Below are 19,617 nucleotides of genomic sequence, written 5' to 3' on the forward strand. Positions count from 1 at the left end.
AATATGAAGTATAATATATACCACAGAAAAATCCTTTCTATTTATTTGAGTTTAATCTGTCCGGTAAAAATAACAAGAGATCGAGTGGTGTATAATTTTAACGAATTGTAATGCTTTATTCCACAATATCAGAATAACAAGATCGATATCAATCTTTTTTATCTTAATAAATCATAATCCTTTATTTACATAAAGATTTTATATCTTATAATTTTGATTTTTTTCTCGTGCACAGGCAAATTGACATTTGAGTACTATTTAAAAATAATCTTTATATCAGTGAATAAATCACATCGGTATACATCTCTCGAGATTTAATGTTTTTTTTATAAAATTAGAAACTTTCTATTGCTTTTTTATACATATTATCGTATTAAAATGAAATGAAAAAAGTTTCTTACAGTAATTAATTATTATCTTTATTTATAATTTAGTACGATTACGTAATGTACTCGAAATGTTAAGTGCCCCAGTGAATACGGAAAAAAAAGTTCCATTCAAATAGATTAATAGATAACAATCAGAATTTCAAAATATCTTCATAAGAAAATAGATAAGTTTTGTATCGAAGAAAAAAAAAGAAAAAGAAATTGATTCTAGATAAATCGTGCAATAAGTCTTAAGATGACGACTATACGTACATATAAACAATTTTGTTTGGTCAAGTATTAATACTGTTCAATCAGAATCATACAATATTTTATGTCACGAATTTTTTTTTTCGTTTACAATTAGAATCTTTTAACTTTAATATTATTCTCATTTATGTTTCTAATAGCGATGAGAGAGATATATAGTAAACGATCGAAAGTCGTAACGCGAATCCAGTATAGTCTTTATGGATCGGTCGTCCGAGTAGTAGGACGTAAGACATAATTCTTAGGGATGATTCACTGGTGGTGGGTGGGTGGACGTTGGACGAGTAAGTTCGTCCTCGAGCATTTTCGCTATCCTCAGACACCAATCGGTGGTGGTATAGTTGGCGGTGGTGTTACGATGGTGTTATACAGTCGTAGTGGTAGTGTTAGCTCCGGGGATGGTGGCCAGCAGCATTGCTGTCGGGGCGCTAATGCAATAACGCGATGCTACACGGATAAATCAAGACGGGCGAACCGTCCCGCCAGTAGCGTAACTATGTAATCGCGTTACCCTCTAACTCCCTAGGGCGCCGTTATCGTCTCAACCGTGTACCCTATCCGGGACATTGAGTGGGGTGTGTCCTTAAAAAATCCTATCTATCGTTACGTTTTGACGAAAAAAAAAAGGTTACTTGATAAATGGCGCTAGTCTTTCAAGGTATTCAAACTATTAAGCGGAAATTTGTTAAATGATGAAGGAACAGAACGGTGGGCGGAGGGGGTGTATATCAATAGTAAATTTGTTAATTTTATCATGACAAAAACTAAATATGATTATGTAGAAACACTCGATTCTTTCTAGGTATTAAAAATATAATTTCTGTTTTATTTAACGTTAATATCAAATGAAGTTATTCTTATCGATTCTAATAGTATAGTTCGATTAAAAAATTTGTACATCGGTGCAAATTCGAAATTATAAATAATTCAGATATTAATACGAATATCAAAGTCGATATAATTTCTATGATACGCATTCAAAATATAATATGTCCGTTGTATGGATCTAGAGAAAACCAAACAAGGAATTCTCTAGTTCACATAATCGCCTAAGCTTAATTTTAATTAGAATAGCCGACTTAATTTTTAACTTACGTACGCGCTCTCGAATGATCGCGTTGAATCGTCACCAATTACAAAATCCCCACGGACGAGCAGCAAGCGAGAGGAGCTTGTGGAAGAAGGGAGGAAACAAAGGACAAGACTGGCCTTTCTCACACTCCTTTTCTCCTCCTCGTTTCTTTCCCTTCATCAACTCCCTTTTTACGATTTCTCGCTGGAGAACACAGCGAGTAAAATAAAATAAAATAAAATAAAAAAGAGGAAAGAGAAAAGGAAGTCGGAGAGAGGAACTCGAGGATAATTCCAAGGGTTTGCTGAAGAAAAAGTGAGAAGACCGTCGTAAAAAGAGGGAGAAGAGTAGGCGAAGAGGGTAGGTTGATGAGGAAGTAAGAGAGGGAGAAGAGATAAGCGAGCGCGATATCTCGCTTATTCTAATCCGAGTTTTAAGAAGTTTTTTTGCCTCCCGTTACTCGTAAATTGGCCGTCGTTTGTCCGCCGCCAAGGGGTCGGCCCTGGCGTGACTCGAACGACCAAATTCACCCTCTCTTCGTCTCTTGTCCTTCGAGAAAAGGACTTTCCTCTCTTTCTTCTTTTTATTTCTTTCCTTATTTCTCTTAAACTTTCTAACGATTTATCGAACGAATCGTTCGAATCATTGAAATGCACTACAGTTAGAAAAGAAATTAGAACGCAAAAATGATAGTAATAGATAATAAAACGTGGGGGAGTTAAAATGCTATTCATCTCGTGGTGTCGACTATCTAACTGCGAAATAATGTCTCGCTAGAAACGGGCAACATCATCAATTATTATACCCTTCGTTCGGAACGGACAACTAGCGCCATAGCAAGAACAATTGGTGAACGACGAAAGGAGGGGTCGAAAGAAGAAGGGACTTCGCGGTTTGTTTGGTGGTCGTCTTTTTGTCCGCAACTCTCTTGTTATATCTCATCGAGTTAACGATGTTTTAAATCGATTTGATATTATGTATTATATATTTGTGATGTTTCCTAAGATGTACGAACGGAAAATTAGAGTTTATAGTATTGGGTTGGCGAATAAACTATGCCAGAATTTTCAGTAAAAAATACTAAATACGAATTTAGACATAAAATACTGAAAGTTTCACATTAATTATTTGCCTACCCAATATGTGATACATAAGGTCCAAAAAAGATGTCGAAAAATTTACAAAACTATTTTATACGTTTATAAATTTAAAATACAATCTAAACAATTTTGTTTTCTTTTTATAAATGCAAATACTTTCGAGTATTTGACTAGAATTATTTACTTTGTTAAATCGTTTAAAATATACATGACTCCTCTCTTACAGTTACAGTTCAAAATATGTCCATAAATTTGTCGACACCCCCTTTAGAGGATTATATCTATATATATTAGATTAACTAATTCGAATGTAGATATATCAGAGCAATTCGTTTAAAAAACGTTTGGCGAATAACGAATACCTTCAGATTATCAACAATTTGTTCGATTGACGTATATCGAAGCAGATAATTTACAAGATAATCAATCGGTTAACCGAGCACATACAGATAGAATGTAGCATACGTATTAGATACATACAAACGTGTAATGAACATCGATTTGGTTTTGTACTCCAAACGAGTTGTACAAATCGTGGAATACGATCGTTCTGTAATGTCGATACGCTTTCGAGATAGAGAAAGAAAATGTAAATACTATTGTCGGCAGGGAATAAAATGAATTAGGAGAATCATCGCTACGAATCTCGATTAGAAAAAGATAGATTTCTGTTATATCGTAACTGTAAATTTATGATAACGGATGCTGACAGTACAAGACAAAATTATATTCCAAACAAAATGAAATGGTAATGAAACTTTTTTTTCTTTTTCAAAAATGTGTATTAAGCAAAATAATTATTTTTTATTTTCTAATAACAATTAATGATGTTAGCCGATAGTATCATAATTTCAATCACGAAGACGTATATAGAATAAAGGATACAATCGTTGGCCACTATATAATAATTAACGCGATCGTCTAATTTTCATAAAAATTTATATAACATTTAATATCAATACACATAAGACAGATTTATTCGATACAATCATCGTATTTAATCGATCCCTCAAAGTCCTAATTCAAACCCAAAAGAAAATAAAACAACTTTAAAATAATAATGATAAGTTAATCTTAAACTTTGGAGAAAAGATTAAGTCAGAAATTATTACATAGTGGCCAATAACGATTTCGTAACATTTATCCCAATCGAAAACATTAAAGAGAAACGAAACGAAGAAATATTATTCGAACTTAAGAGGTGAAAACGAATTGAGAAGCAAACGAGTTCCACGAGATGTGCCATTGAGATAGGATGTTAGCTGGTGAGTGAACTCATCCAAGCTCGTGTTACATTAAATAATAATGTCAGTGATTGCAGCTAGCGAAGGAGTACCGGTGTTAGAGAACGAGGAAGAATGGTAGTGGGAAATATCGTGGATGGTGGGAGTATGGGGAGAAGGAAAGGATCGGGGTAGAAGAGTCGATGGTTGTGCACGAAGGTGGTAGTAGATCGGTGGTGGAAAACGGGGCCTTTACACCCCCGCCAGATATATCATCGCCTGGCAGTTATGTGTGTCATGAATTTTAGATTATCCTTGGATTAGATTAAGGGGCGGGCATGCAGGGGTGCCACGAGCGAGCCACTACCACCACCACCACCACCACCACCATCACCTCCACCACTACCACCACCATCACCTCCACCACCTCCACCACTACCACCACCACCACCACTACTATCGCCACTCTAGAGGCGGAACAAGGCCAGCATAGCCGTCTGAATTATTTCCAAATCTTTCTAACATCCCTTTCGCATTCTTCTCCTCCATCACGTTTTCTTCTACTGTGAAGCAACGACGATTGATTTCCTTCTTCTTTTTCTTTCTTTCTTTTACAAAGAAACGAACGAGCTATGTTGTATTCGAAAAAGAAGAAGATGAAGAAGAAGAAAAAGAAGAAGAAGAAGATAGCAAAAGGTAAATCGTTTTCTTATTATCGATTTACCTTTACTGCAAGTAAGTACACCCTTTTGAGCAAATTCCAAATGTAACACATCGCGCAAAGCGTGAAACTCGTAAACTTTATTTTCCAGGGTGATCATCCAAGCGGAATTCCAGTAGGAATTTAGTTAGTAGGGGTTAACAGGAACGGATGGAAGTAGAGGAAGAAGAAAGGAAGGGGTGGAGAAGTAGCAGAGAGAGAGAGAGAGAGAGAGAGAGAGAGAGAGAGAGAGAGAGTGGGAGAAACGAGGAGCTAAACGGTGTTCCAGCCTTGAACGGATCCGATGCCGAATCAATTCGCGTAATAGTCTAGAGGGTTGGGGGTTATAGAGGGTGCTCGTAGACGTTAAACTGACTGCGTTTACCGTACATTCGATATCTCTCTCTCTCTCTCTCGGTCCAGCTAGCTAGCCAGCTATCTCTTTCTCGAACACATTGCAAGTGGGGTTAGGGGTAGTAAGCTCCGATACGGGCCATTACCGCACCTGTCCCTCAAGTTCGACCGTACGAGAAACGAGGCAAGCTCTAATGAAGAGAAGCAATCACTTAAGCAGGCTCGTATACGTACGTTTTATTCGCGAAAGGAACGCTTTCACGTCTCTCATCCCTTACCTTCAACCCCTAGAAAAAGGATCGAGGAAACATTCTCTCATCCAACGAATTACAAACTGTGTAATATATATATATATATATATATATATATATATATATATATATATATATACATATCTGTATGTCTACCTTGAACGGGACGGTGCTATTTTTGTCCCGTCTCGTAATTCCAATTTTCAGATCGTTATCGTTATCATTGTAATCATTCTTAATATTTGTTTTATCGATCGAATGATGAATAACATTATAAAATGCCAGCATCCTTTATTCTCGATTAAGTAGCGAATGTCTGAACATAATCAAATCGGCAAAACTTTCATACGAAAAATCTTTTTTAACAAACGAGCATACAATATTATCTCGTATCGACATAAGTGAGAGTCTGTGATATTTTCAATAGTTAATGCAGGTTCTAACGTCAAATGGAAGCGTTCGCGTGACACGAGAGGGATATTAATTTTCTTCTATCAGGATAAAATCAGTAATATACTTTCGATATAATTCGAGAGAAATTGTCACGTTAATTTAATCTGAAAACGCATATATCTATATGTTTTTATCTGTCTGTACATACATGCATACATATATAGATATAGAAAGAAATGAGACAAAATTTGTTTGTTTGATTGTGCGTAATACATATAAACGTGTGTATAGGATAATAATTAAAAAGTTTTACATATCGAGTGTAAATCAATATGTTAATTATCGTAGAAATAAAAATTAAAAATTAAAAATTAAAAAGAGAAATAATTCTAATTACATTAAAACGTTCGTATAGTACATATAGTACGATTCATGTATGTACATATGTACACACATACATACATTCATTCTATTTTACATGACAATTTGCAATCATCGATTATATCGAAACACAACGAGTCTCTCGAGTCTTCTTGGATAAAATTAGATGTCTTCTTTCATCGTACGTTTCGCGTACAAACAACAACGATAAAATTCTCTATCGTAGCGATAAAAGCGGATAAACGATGAAAGAGGGATCAATCTCACCGATCGCAATTGGATTATTCACAATTACGTATTACAATACACATTACTGAATATAATAATATTAATAATAATAATAATAATAATTAATAATTAATAATATATATTATCCCCAATGTGTGCCCATTCAGCCTTATTTACGATACACGATGCGATTTTTTTCTACAGCGATAACAATGGATTCTTCATTAACCAGCGTACAAAGTGCGTAAGAAATTGTATACTTCCCAAGATTGACGAGGAGCAGCACCTTTCGTTGCACTTTTTTATTTTTTTCTCTATTAATGTTCTATATCCCCCTCCCCCCTATTTTCTTTTTCTTTGTTATTTTTTTTCATTTTATTTTTTATAAACGATCGTCGTCGTTGTCGTAAAAAAAAAAGGATAAAGGATACAGTCCCTAGATGCAGTCGTACAAATATCTTGTACTTGTATCTACCTCGTGTACAGAGAAGTACTTAAGTTCTAGGCAGTCAAGGTATGCAGCAATAAAAAACAACACTTTGTATTATATATATATACACACACATATAAATATTTATGTGTATATATTTATAATGTATATATATATGTATATGTATGTATATATATATATTTTTATAGCAATCGCGTTTCAACGAAACTGGACGAAGGAATTACTCGGCGCTTGCGAGAGGCGAGAGAAAACGGAGAACATGGCGGATATTACAAGTATGCGTATGTTTCTTTCTCTTTTTTGTCTTCTTTTATGTATGTACGTACGTATTTATATCTTTAGCATTAAAATTACGACGGAACACTCGTGCCGCAAGGATAGGATAATCAGGTACTAGGAACAGCCCCACAAAGTTCCAATCCTTTGAGAAATTATAAGTCTATCTATTTTTTATCATACTCCAATCGAGAAGTTTCACATATTATATAAATGGTTCATCTGACTATACATTGTATCTCTTTCCTTTGTCTCTCTCTCTCTCTCTTTCTCTCTCTGTCTCTTTCCCTTTTTTCTTTTCATTTGATCCTTTAATTTTTTTTTTCCTTTATCTTTCATCTATTTCTGAGCTATGGGAAGAAGAAATGCATAAATTATTGGAGCACGATTTATTTACTTTAATATTAATATTATTATTATTATTGTTACTATATATTATTATTTAACTTTTTCGATTATCGTGCAGGTTTTTATATAATTTTATTTCAACATTCTATAGGACTTCTCGATCGGAACGAAAAATGAAACGTGTAGTATAATATACATGTTTAATTAATTTTTTTTTTTCATCAAAGCTGCGCTAATAATAATTTTAATCCTAATCGTAATAATAATAATAATAATAATAATAATAATAATAATTATAATTATAATAATAATGGTGATAATATTAAAAATAATGTTAAAATAATACTACTACTACTACTACTACTACTTCTATTACTACTATTACTACTGTTACCACTACTAATGATACTATAATAATAATAATAATAATAATAATAATAATAATAATAATAATAATAATAAAATTTGTGATGGTAAATATTTAAAATAATTATAATTAATCGATACACACAACAACAAAATTTATACCTAATATAATAAAAACGCATTTCGTGTGATCTCTTTTTTTGTACATATTTTATCTATTTTGAAAAATCTAATAAACACGAACGTACACTTTTGAACGTACTGTTCGTTTGAATCATCTTTGATGTCCAAATGAAGACAAGAAACGTTTGGACAAAAAAGTGAAAAATTAGTATACTAAAAAACTTAATCCCAAAGGACAGGAACCCGCTCCAAACACTGCCCGCACGAAACATTACGATTAAATATAATATACATTATGTAATAATTACACAATAATATAGGATTAATTAAGAAATATTATGTGTTAATAGTTATTTAACCATGCGTATGGCTCAGTCTATTACACTAGTCTCATGCAATAACAACAATAAAGATACAACAATGTATTTACTTGTATTCGTCATTTAATTATTTACTTATTACTCTTTTTTTTTTTTGTTGTTCCTTTTTTCGTTTTTCTGCAATCATCCCATATATATCCCCATACACACAACCGTTATTACGCTCTATTCTTTGCAATAGAAAAAACTGGAAATTTTAAATATCAATCAACTTTGTTTCACTTTCTCATTACAATATTTAAGATTATGTATAAATAGACAATTTTTTTTCTCACGATACTTTTCATGTTCATTTATAGATTTGTTTCACCTTCTTGTTAGAATCTTCTCTGTGTGACAGTATCGAGCATGATAAGCGATCAAAAGCCGCATGATATACATATCTCGACAGGGCCACTACACATAACAATTCGTACACAAACTTTTTAAATTATTCTAACGTGACAAGATGTAACTTTTGACACGTGTCTACTAAATATTACAAATTTTTCTATATCATCGATTGTGTACGGATAAAATTGAATTGATTTTCAATTTTTTCTCTTTTTTCTTCTTTTTTGTCTTTCTACTATTGCGACAAGCAAATATGAATAAGTTATCGCTTTTATACTACTAGAATTGTATAAAAATATTTAAGCATTTGAGATTAATAGAAATTCAGGAAAAACATTGTATATATTATCGTCGAGATATCCGAGATACGATTTAAAGAATTATTAGAATGATTACGCACACGAATTTTACTTGATTAATTATAATAATATTAATTATTATATCTATTGTGACATTTTCCTCTTTTTTTTTCCTTTTTTTCTTTTTTTCTCATCGTTCATGTTGAATCTCTTAAACAATTTTAATTCTAATCAAATTTTTTATATAACGATTTGCTATAAACGATTCTGACGGGATAATACCGTTTGAAATATTAATTGCGTTTTATGTTAAGTGTGTATCTCAGTGTGTACATGTATATCTTGAAAATGAAAAGATATCTTTTCCTTCTCAAAAGAACTCTAGTTATTAATTAGCAGACTCCCCGTCGAGCAGTAACATGTGGCTTGGTTGCTTTATCCCAAGTCCTTATATATATAAGTAATATAAAAAATATTAATATCACAAAAATGGCGCAGGCAGGGCAAGGAAAGGACCAAATTGGGGTAAGAATATGGCAATAATTAATTGCCGATTGATAAGCATGGATTAAGTCAAGGAGCGGTCACGACCGTACAACACATTCTCTACCTTGGGTTCTTTCTCTTGCACGGACGAAAAAAGACTGCATATATGTATAATATATATATATAATATATATACATATATATATAATATATATATAATATATATATGTGTGTGTATGTATGTATGTATAAGATTTTTTATCTTGCATCTGTCGAAATGTATAAAAAGGATAATAAAAGAATTATTATATTAATTTTTTTTTTCAGAGGTGCAGGACTCTACAACAGAGCTACATATCTCGGCGCAATATTATCTTTGTAAAATTTCTTCAATTAGGGTTTCCTATTAATCGACGAGCGAAGAATACTAATGGCTCGAGTATTAAAATCCTCTCTCAAAAATAATGCTTATTCTCTCTCTGGCGTTTACCATACCAAAAATATTACACGTCTTTTAACGTCTCGGTCGCTCACGCGAGTTATTCCTGCCAGTTCCCTTTCTCCCCATCTTCTTTTTTTCTTATTAATAAACTTCAAAATTTGATTGACAACAGTGACTTGACGATGATCAGCTTATTTTTCATATTATCCCCCCCCCCCTCCTTTACACATTTAACTTTTGCTTACTTTTGATAGATTAGAGAGAGAAAGAGAGAGAAAGAGAGAGAGAGAGAGAGAGAGAGAGAGAGAGAGAGAGAAAATAAAAAAAAAAATATTTGTAGTAAAAGTTCTAGAAATCATTTTTGTTTGTTTGTTTGTTTCTTTTTTCGTATGCCTTTGCAGCACAATTACATATTCTGATATATAGATATATTAAGTTGTCATTGGTACAGTATTTGTCACAAATTTGGTTTCCTAGAAATTTTGAACGTCGATGGTGAGAGATAAGCGCATCTTGTACAGTAAAAGTGCTCGCTTTTTGAACTGGCCCAAAAACGGACTGGAATGACAGTCTGCGCTCGAGTTTAAAAAGATTTCATATACGAAAATTTCAAAATTAACTGGAGAGATCATAATTGAGCACATAAAATTAGTATTGCGATAGATATCACGTCATAGATTCAAAACTCTGTGAACCATTTCTGTAAATCATACCAATGCCTTTTGCAATCAAATAACATTAACTTGAGATTGATATAAGAAAAGATTTGAGAATGACTTATAGCGATAACAAAAACATTGATTCTAAAATGCATTATCTATTTACACTAATGCTAACATGATCCTAATTTAATATCTTTAACAAAAAAAAAAAAAAAAACACAAAAAAAAGAAAAAAAAATCACAAAATGGTCTGTAGGTTAAAAAACATCATGTAGTATTATTTACATACATATATAAAGTATATATACATATGTATTTTTCAACATACTTCTATCATGATGAGAAAGTGTAGTTACATAACCTAATATCACAATTATCGAAGAGAGGATTAAAGTAAGCAGAAAAATTTTGGTTCAGAACGAACGGAATGGCACTTTCTGCATATATATCGACTTTTAACGTATAAAAATACATACTCTTGAAAACCTTCTGTACACTATGAAATTTCTACAACGTACTCTATTTGTAGCTTTATCAAATAAGTATTCTACTTTGTCTAAGGCTCTATAAACTCATCGAATACAGATATGCACCTCTCTCAAAAAAATTAATTCCCTAACATATAAATTTTCGATCACAGTAGTTTAGCATGCTCTATAACGTGAGATCTACGCTTTTACTAGCCAACTAATCGAAGTTGGAATTAGTATAGCTGGGCTAGTTGGATTGCCAGCACTTGTCTCGTTTCGATACGCGAGAGTTAAACACTTGAGAGTGTTATAGCGCTAATAGAAACGAAGTGTACAGCATGTACAGCATGTTGCTACAATAAGGTATCACTGAATGCAGTACGTTGCGGGCATTGCGTACGATACATTCGCGTTAAAAGTGGCTGATGACCACCACAAATTCCTCCCTCCCACCCTATATTACCCACCCACCCTCCCACCCACTTATTCTTTTCGGCCCACTGATTTATTTGTCGTTCGTATTTCCTTATTCATTCGTTATGTCGCTTTTCTCTTTATGTCACTGCATTCTCGGTAGTGCAGTTAATGACGTACTTTTTATTTCCCCTGATATTCCTTCGATGACCAAGACACACACTAACGACAACGATGTTGATGAGAAGAGGCCGTGGTTTCACCCACCCACCCTGTCCACCCACGGTTTTATAGCCCGCCCAACCCCATTCGGCCTGCCCCTTAAAGCGGCCTTCTGAAAGAAATAACAACAACGTGAAATTACATGAATAAATAGATACATGCTTTGTGAAAGAGATTACGATAATTACCTATTAAAGACAAAACGTTTTATAAAAGCGGAATTTACAAACTTGTATCTTGTTAGGAAAGGGCCGCAGATTGTGAAGGTAATTATTTTAATAAATAAAACTTTTTATAAAAATTTCTACATATTTTTAATTCTCTTATTATTCTAAAATGCCACACGAACTTTTTCAGATATATTAATAATATATAGACCGTCCGCTTATCAAACGTTAGTCGTGATAAAATATTTCTTTATTAATAAGAAATAATATTGGTAGAGTAAAATTTTTGTTTTTACTAAAATATACAATATACGTACCGCATTTAGGCGGGTTTGCTCAAACGCCGTACATATTGTGAAGCCGCTCGCTAAGCGGCAACGGAAATTGATCTGAAAACCGTTTCCAATTTTCTGGACCGACTTGATTCTTAAATCCATGTAAAATCTATACATTGAATTAAACAAATTTATTAGAATAAATCAATGGAAAGAATCGATTACTATAATATAATGTGTTTGCAATATTTACTTTTTGAAACATATCCTTTAAATCGTCCCTTGGTGTAGCCCACGAAGCAATAGCATCGCAAAAATACATGAAGTCATTGACAACACCACCTGGATTCACTGTGACCATTTGGCACATACCTCTGAATGCAGAATCCTTTTCTTCGTTATCTCTTATAGTCCGCAAAGATGTACACCTAATAATAATATTAACAAATAACGATTAAGCAAATTCGTTCAATAGCTTCTTTGATTTCCTTTAAAAAAAGTACATTGTTCAAAGATATATTAATATCTTTGGAGTAACAATTTTTTCAATTTTGAAACGATAAACAATAATTTTTTTCACACTTTATATTGAATTATCATCATTTTTATATTGAAAATTTTCCTTTCAAGTAATGTACTTTTTTTTGTATATGGTATATATGTATATGGTGTGTATATATATATATATATATATATATATATATATATATATATATATATATATATATATAAAACATTTACAGATGTAATTATATAGCTGCAATAGAATTTGTAAAATAGACATTTAATTGTAATATTCATTCAAACATTTCATAGGTGAACAATCTCTTATAAATAGCATTCGATGAGGCAAAGTAGTTGATCTTTCACGAGGCCAGTCCTATGAAAAAAATAGATTGATTTTTATATAATATAATAACAAGTAATAGATATTATTATTTAAAATTTTCAATGAATTAAGAAATACTGTAAAGTGACTGGCGTCGTTGTTGTACAATTGTGACTTTAAGGTTGGGTTTACATTTGACATTTACCCACACTTCTTTGGCATTCTAAAAAATGTATTTTTTTAGCAACAGTAGCTGTAAGAGAATAATAATACCTAAGTAAGAAACTACTGCAAGAAATATTTGACAGATACCAAAGTGGCAATATAATCTACATGCACAAATATCTTCAATTGAAGCTACCTACTTGAAAGAAAAGTGTTCAAACTGAAAAACATTTACCTAATTTATCTGATGCAAGACAGGAGTACAGGCTAAGTGATTAACCGACTTAAGTGACAAATGTAAACCTACCCCCATATTTTTGAATATATATTTAAGAGCATACAACATACTTGCATGGTAGCAAATAAAAATTATAATCATGAATTCAATATAAAAATGCTGCAGAAACCATTGAGCAAGTTGGCACTAATCTTAAAGTATGCTCATTCACAAAATTATATGTTACTCTCTCCTAGTCATTTGTGTTTGTATCATTGCTGCGAAGGTAGATGTTTTGATAAAAATAAAAATATAATAATATTAATAAACATTTATAAATCCCCTATAATATTCTTACGTAATAGTTCTTTGCAGCATTTGATATGCAATGTATTCAGGATTTGGGAATAATGTATAATAATAAAGTGCTAATCAAAATAGAAGATAATATAATAATTAATAGAATATAATAATAAAGAAATTTACACACCACTGTCGGACAAACTGCTGTAACATGGGGGCGACGTCGTGGGGACACACATAACCTAGGCGACCGATCGTTATGGCTACAGTTTCATTTCGTTTCGGTAAGTAGACAAGTGAAGTGTAGTGAAGTGACCGGAAACACAAACAATAAGACAAACTGATAGTGAACCAACGATCAACTCAGGCGAATATGTTGTCGTTTAACTTTAATTAACTTGTAATTAACCAGTCAATTAATCATAATTAATTAATATCGACAATCAATAGAGACAGTGGGAACACAGGTGAACATATGAAATACCGACAGTGAACATAGGCAATACCGTGCTATTGTAGCTGCTGAAACAATAATAAAAATTAGATAGCAGCGTGCGAGCCCATGATTTTATAAACCGATATGAATATGACCTCTACCAAGAAATGTCAGTACAAATAAGAATAACTAAGAATACAGAACCAAATTTTTATCATGATTTTAAAGGCCAATTTAAATAACTGTTGAAAAAATATTTGGGACTTAAATGCAAGCATAATATATACTGAATTACTGTATGTTTCTATGGCAATACAGCCATACAAAGCCTGCAGGCAATCGCACACCACTAAATTAGGTATAATAGACAAATACTAGTTATTTAATTTGCTGATAAACGTGCAAGCGTGGTTATATACAACCACCCTAAATCGCTGATTTGTGTGGTTTATCATTTTGTGAAAATAATTTGTAGAGAAAGAATATATGCACCTAAATTTAAAATCCATCGAATGCTACATCTAGCATGATGTTTTTTTTTCTTTTTTTTTTTGTTTTTAAATATCTGGAATACTTCTTGTATATACAAAATGTTTAAACCTTGAAGTATAATAATTCAAACGTAATTATATTAACTGATTTTCCTATGTATGTACATGGAGTATACCTTAAAAAATAATAGAGATTAAGATAACATTGCTAAAAAAAACTTCACGATACACTCTCCAATAATTAAGAGTATGCCCCATATATAAGCTGTTAAGCAAAATACTAATATAATTAGGAACTAAATGGTAACTTACCGGTATTTTCCAACAGCGTTTTTGGCGTATTTGGTCGGTTGATTATTTCGATAAGTTGAGTTAATATTAATGGAATATATGCACTTGTGTCAGGTCCTAGAAAAAAAAAGTCGGTATCGTTTAAATGATCATAATTAATTCGCGTAATCGAAGATAACAGAATTCGAAATAAATAAATAAAAAGAATAAAATAAAAAAAAAAAGGGAAAGAAAAATAAAAATAATAATAATAATAATAATAAAAGATAAAAGGTTTACCAAGCTTTATAGAAATTTCTCCAATAGCCCACGTCGCATTATTACACACTGATATAAATTCGGGATTTAAGTTTTGTCCAAGTATTGGCATAAAGTCGGCTGCAGAAAATAAAAATTTATTGACATTCCTTGTTTGATTTTTACTCCAAAATATTATACAAATTATATAATACTTACGTATACAAGGTAGCACATGTTGAAAACATGCTTTTGTAAGGTCTCCTAATAAAGCAAAGCTGCTTTGCCTAACTTCTGGCATTCCATCTTGCATACATTGATACAATAATTGCATTACGTTACTGTTCATTACTAAACGTTCCATGTGTCCATCCAAGCCTTCTGCTAAACCACTAAGAAGATCCAATGCTACTATCATGAAATCTTTATCGGGTGCTTCAAACTGTTCTGGACTTTGTGTGTTTGCTATATGTTGATTTAATGTTTGCTCTACTAACGATACACATCGCCTATAAAAGATAATAATTTAAGTATATAAGTATATATCTAATAATTAAATATTATTGTTATCAATCCAACTTTTACCTATACACAGGTTCACAGTATGGTAAAAATCCAGATCGTAATGCAGTTGCAACTGATGAAAGACATTCCAATAATGGAAAAAGATCTTTATCTTCATCCTTTAAAACATTCCATTTGTTGATTAAGGGTGGCATAAGAAGATTGATATAGTCTGGTTTATTTAGATGATGGCCCACTGAATCGGCTAACGTACCGATTGCGTCGTATAAAATTAAAAGATTTTTATGTTGATATTTACCTAAAAAAAAGAAAAAACGTTCAATTTAATTTACTACCAACAATAAAATTATTATTAAAATCCAAGATCTCTATATTTTTAGTACTTACCAAAAGCAAAAACAAGTGTCTCAAGAATAAATCCAAGATAAGGGACTAATTCTGTACATGCTTCTTCTTCCAATGTCGCAAATGCAGAACACGCTGCTTCTTGTACACGTTTGTTACCATCTAGTACCCTTTTGAGAAGCTCTGTCATTAAAGGTTTTAAGTGTGTATCATGTGGCTGTGCACAAACCCAATGAGCATAACGACTTAAAGTCCAGCAAGTAATAGCACGTACGAGAGCTTTTTTATCACTGAGACAGCTAATTAAATAAGGTATTAGCTCTGATAAATGTGGAATCATTCCGCTCATACATCCTATAAAAAAAAAAATAAAATATTTCGTTGATACTCTAAAAAAAAGTACTTTTATAAAATATAATATATAACATTATTGTACCTTCAGCAATAGCTCCAAGAGCCAATATACCAGATTCTTTGATTTCCCAATCTTGATGAAAGAGAGTTTCTTTTAAAATGGGTACTAAAACTGGCAACAGTTCTTCTCTAAATACATTTGCTAACATATCTAAAGCGGCTGCCGAGCATTTTCGTAAATTCCAATCACTAAGCGTTGAATCGTCATCAGATCCATCTTCAGCATCTAAATCTTCATCATCTCCTCCACCATTTTCATCCGTATGTTTATTCATGTTGGCATGATGCGAATGGTGTGTTTTTGATTTATGAAACCTTGGTCGTATGTCTTCCTCTCTGTCTGGGATCATTTCATCTTCTTCTACATCTCCTTTGAGAAGTATTATATCAATTTCGGAGTATTTCATGCCTCGTACCTGTTAAAAAGAAGCACATTTATTTTGATATTTATTCATTCATATTATTGCAAATAAACTCACTTACCAAAATAGGTACTAATCGAGTCAAATGTGGCGCAAGAGCTTCTTTACAAATTTGTTGTTCTGCTAAAGAGAGCCAAAATTCGCAAGCTTCTAAAGCAACTCCCTCATCTTGATCTTGAGTTCTCATTAGCATATACTCTATTATGTTATGCATATTTGGGATCAATCTATCCATTCGAACTTCAAGTAACATCACTAGAGCCCTTTAAAGGAATTAAATTGATAATGCAATTTCTAAATTTCTTTCTCAAAAGAAAAAAAAAAAGAAAAAAAGATGTATAAAAATTCATTGTTGTTATACTAGTTAATTTTGTACCTGCACACATTTTTTCTGACATCGGGATCATCATCAGTAGCTAAATGGAAGAGATTTTCCAGAAAACTATCTATATGAATCATAAGCACCTGCGTACGAGTGATAATGAATTGATTAACGCAAGCGATTGCGTGTGATCTAATTTTTGGACTTGTATGTCTGAAAAACTGCAAGAATTTTGGAATCAAAACATTCAAAGGCCGATTAAGTGCATCAGAATCTAATATCTCTGCGGAGTCTTCACAAATCTTCTGAAGAGCACCGAATGCTCCTTCACAAACATTATAATCTTGCGAATCCAACATTTGACAAAGAGCAGGTAATAATTCTGGCCAAGTTGTTAATTCACCTATTTTTTAACATAATTTACCTTAAATAATTCTAAAATCTTACAAAATAAAATTTGACAATGTAAATAACAATGCGCTCACCTTTGGATGCAACAGTAGTTATTAAAATACCAACAGTAGCACGAATTAAAGCCGAAGGATCTCCAATAGCAGATAAACATTCTTGCTTTATAAAATTTGTAACTTCTGGTAAAAATTTATGAAAATGTGCCTTTACATTATTTTTCAATATTAATCCACTCAGAGATCTCGTTGGTTCATCTTAATAAAAAAAATGTAATTAATTATTTTTCCTCTTATGTTTTAGGTTAATCATAAATTTAATCCATCACATTGACATAACTTTCTTACCTTCGGATGTAAGTTTGGTTAAGATGAAAATTAGATAGTTGTTAAAATCTGGAAATTTGTTTAACTCTTCCAGTTTCTAAGCCAGTTATTAAGGAAAACAAGTTTTGTTTTCTTGACATTATCAAATCGAGAATTGTATGTATGTGTATGCATGCGTGTATATAATACATACAACACAACATACATACATACATGTATACACACACATCTCATACACACACACACACACACACACACACACACACAATATATTGATAAAGTATAAGAACCGTTATTTATAAACTATTATTACTATATCATCACAATATATAAAATAAATCACACATTGACTTCGTCGAAACAAAATAAAAGGAAAGTTATTTCTGGAGAATACTTCGAAGATATATTCTTTGTTTTCATTTCAACGAATCGACACATAAAAAAAAAAGGAAAGGGTATACGTAAATTAACAGAATAAACAAATAATTTATTTAAGAGATCGAAGAATCTACGAAAAGCATAACAAGAAATTACGTTCATATCGTGTATAGAGAGACATTTCGTGTAACATATTTCTTGGCGGTTGAAGCTCACGTGTTACAACATTATTCGAGAAAAGACATGAACAAAACGATCGACGCGCTCGGGGCATCAAATTCTAAGCTGATCGATGGGCGAAAATAAAGTCAAGAATAAAGATGACGTCTTTGTTTTGATAGGATCATTAAAGGGAATTGGATTAATTTCGATGAAATGTCTCTGAATCGAACGGGTTATGGATAGAAAAAAAGGTAGACCATGACAGGCTGCGCAAAAGCGCGCCGATCGCATACATACATACATACAACGGCAAAGGAATAGAGCCAAGAACTCGCGATCGTAATGGGAGGGGTGGGAGGAAAGTAGAAACGAGAAGGATCCGAGTGAAAATTTCACACAATAATACCATTATCTCGTTGTACCGATGATATATGATACTAATCGATCGAAAAACGTCGACAAGACAATCCCATAAAAATCGTCGAATCTCCGTCGCTTCTCTTTCGTCACCATCGGCGTCCACTGTCTTACGACCGGGAAAAGGCACAAACCGTTCCGTATTTTTGAAACTTCAACGAACTAATTTGGCGTTTCTTCGGCGAAAAAATATGACGATAAGAAAAAAAAGGATACTTGCTGTACAGCTCTCTGTGTTGCCGTATCCGGGCTCTGTGATTCCTTAAGAAGCGTAAGGATTTGTCGTAGTCCTTCTTCTTGCGGTTGCCACGCCATTTTCATCGTGTTTTTCACCAGCACCACCGAATGCAGCCAGCCTTCTCTGACCTCGCAGATAAACGGAAGCTCCCTACGGTTACCCCCACCACCATGCCACGAGAGCATAGCTTGTAGCGCCGGTAGCTTTTCCCGTATTGGCGATTGCGCGTGGAGAAGGAGGACCTGCTCGATCGCCTCGTGGACCAATGTTCCACCATCGATTAATCTTCCGCGTTAATTAGATCATCGTTCCACATCTTCGAGCGTCGATATTCGAACGTACGCCGATTCCTTGGAATAGACAATTGAACGTTTTCATATTCGCTCTCTTTGATCAGTTAGCGGACCGCTACTTCCGGCGATGACAGCGCCGCCTATCGATCGACCCTACATCCACCGTTCCTTCGTTTTTTCATTTTCAAAATCAATATTTTTCTTTCATTTTTTTACCTTTGTATCTCTCTATCCATTTACTCGTTACCATGTACTCGAAAGTATTCTTAAACAAATTTTTACCTGTTTTGTTTTTTTTTTTTTTTGCTTACTTCGATCGTAAAGTAAAACGAAACGTTTCAATG

General features: G+C 32.8%; 1 protein-coding gene across 3 annotated transcripts; it reads right to left on the reverse strand.

The window, feature by feature from the left end:
• Positions 1-90: 90 nt before the first annotated feature.
• LOC127065765 (transportin-1) lies at positions 91-19,499 on the reverse strand. Of its 3 annotated transcripts, none has more exons than XM_050998579.1 (15): positions 18,959-19,489; positions 17,807-17,882; positions 17,537-17,716; positions 17,106-17,454; positions 16,791-16,992; positions 16,330-16,723; positions 15,936-16,247; positions 15,609-15,846; positions 15,243-15,532; positions 15,066-15,164; positions 14,808-14,903; positions 13,756-13,831; positions 12,308-12,482; positions 12,097-12,223; positions 91-11,721 (listed from the first exon to the last, which is right to left on the reverse strand). In XM_050998579.1, the coding sequence occupies exons 1-14, from the start codon at positions 19,163-19,165 to the stop codon at positions 12,116-12,118; spliced, it is 2,802 nt and encodes a 933-aa protein (XP_050854536.1). In that variant the 5' UTR covers positions 19,166-19,489; the 3' UTR covers positions 91-11,721; positions 12,097-12,115. The 3 variants fall into 3 exon arrangements, with proteins under 3 accessions (XP_050854536.1, XP_050854534.1, XP_050854537.1); XM_050998577.1 differs by having other exon boundaries at positions 91-11,724; positions 18,959-19,488; XM_050998580.1 differs by lacking the exons at positions 91-11,721; positions 12,097-12,223; positions 13,756-13,831 and having other exon boundaries at positions 12,315-12,482; positions 18,959-19,499.
• Positions 19,500-19,617: the final 118 nt, after the last annotated feature.

Source organism: Vespula vulgaris, chromosome 8, assembly GCF_905475345.1.
Source record: "Vespula vulgaris chromosome 8, iyVesVulg1.1, whole genome shotgun sequence".
NCBI classification, from domain to species: domain Eukaryota; kingdom Metazoa; phylum Arthropoda; class Insecta; order Hymenoptera; family Vespidae; genus Vespula; species Vespula vulgaris.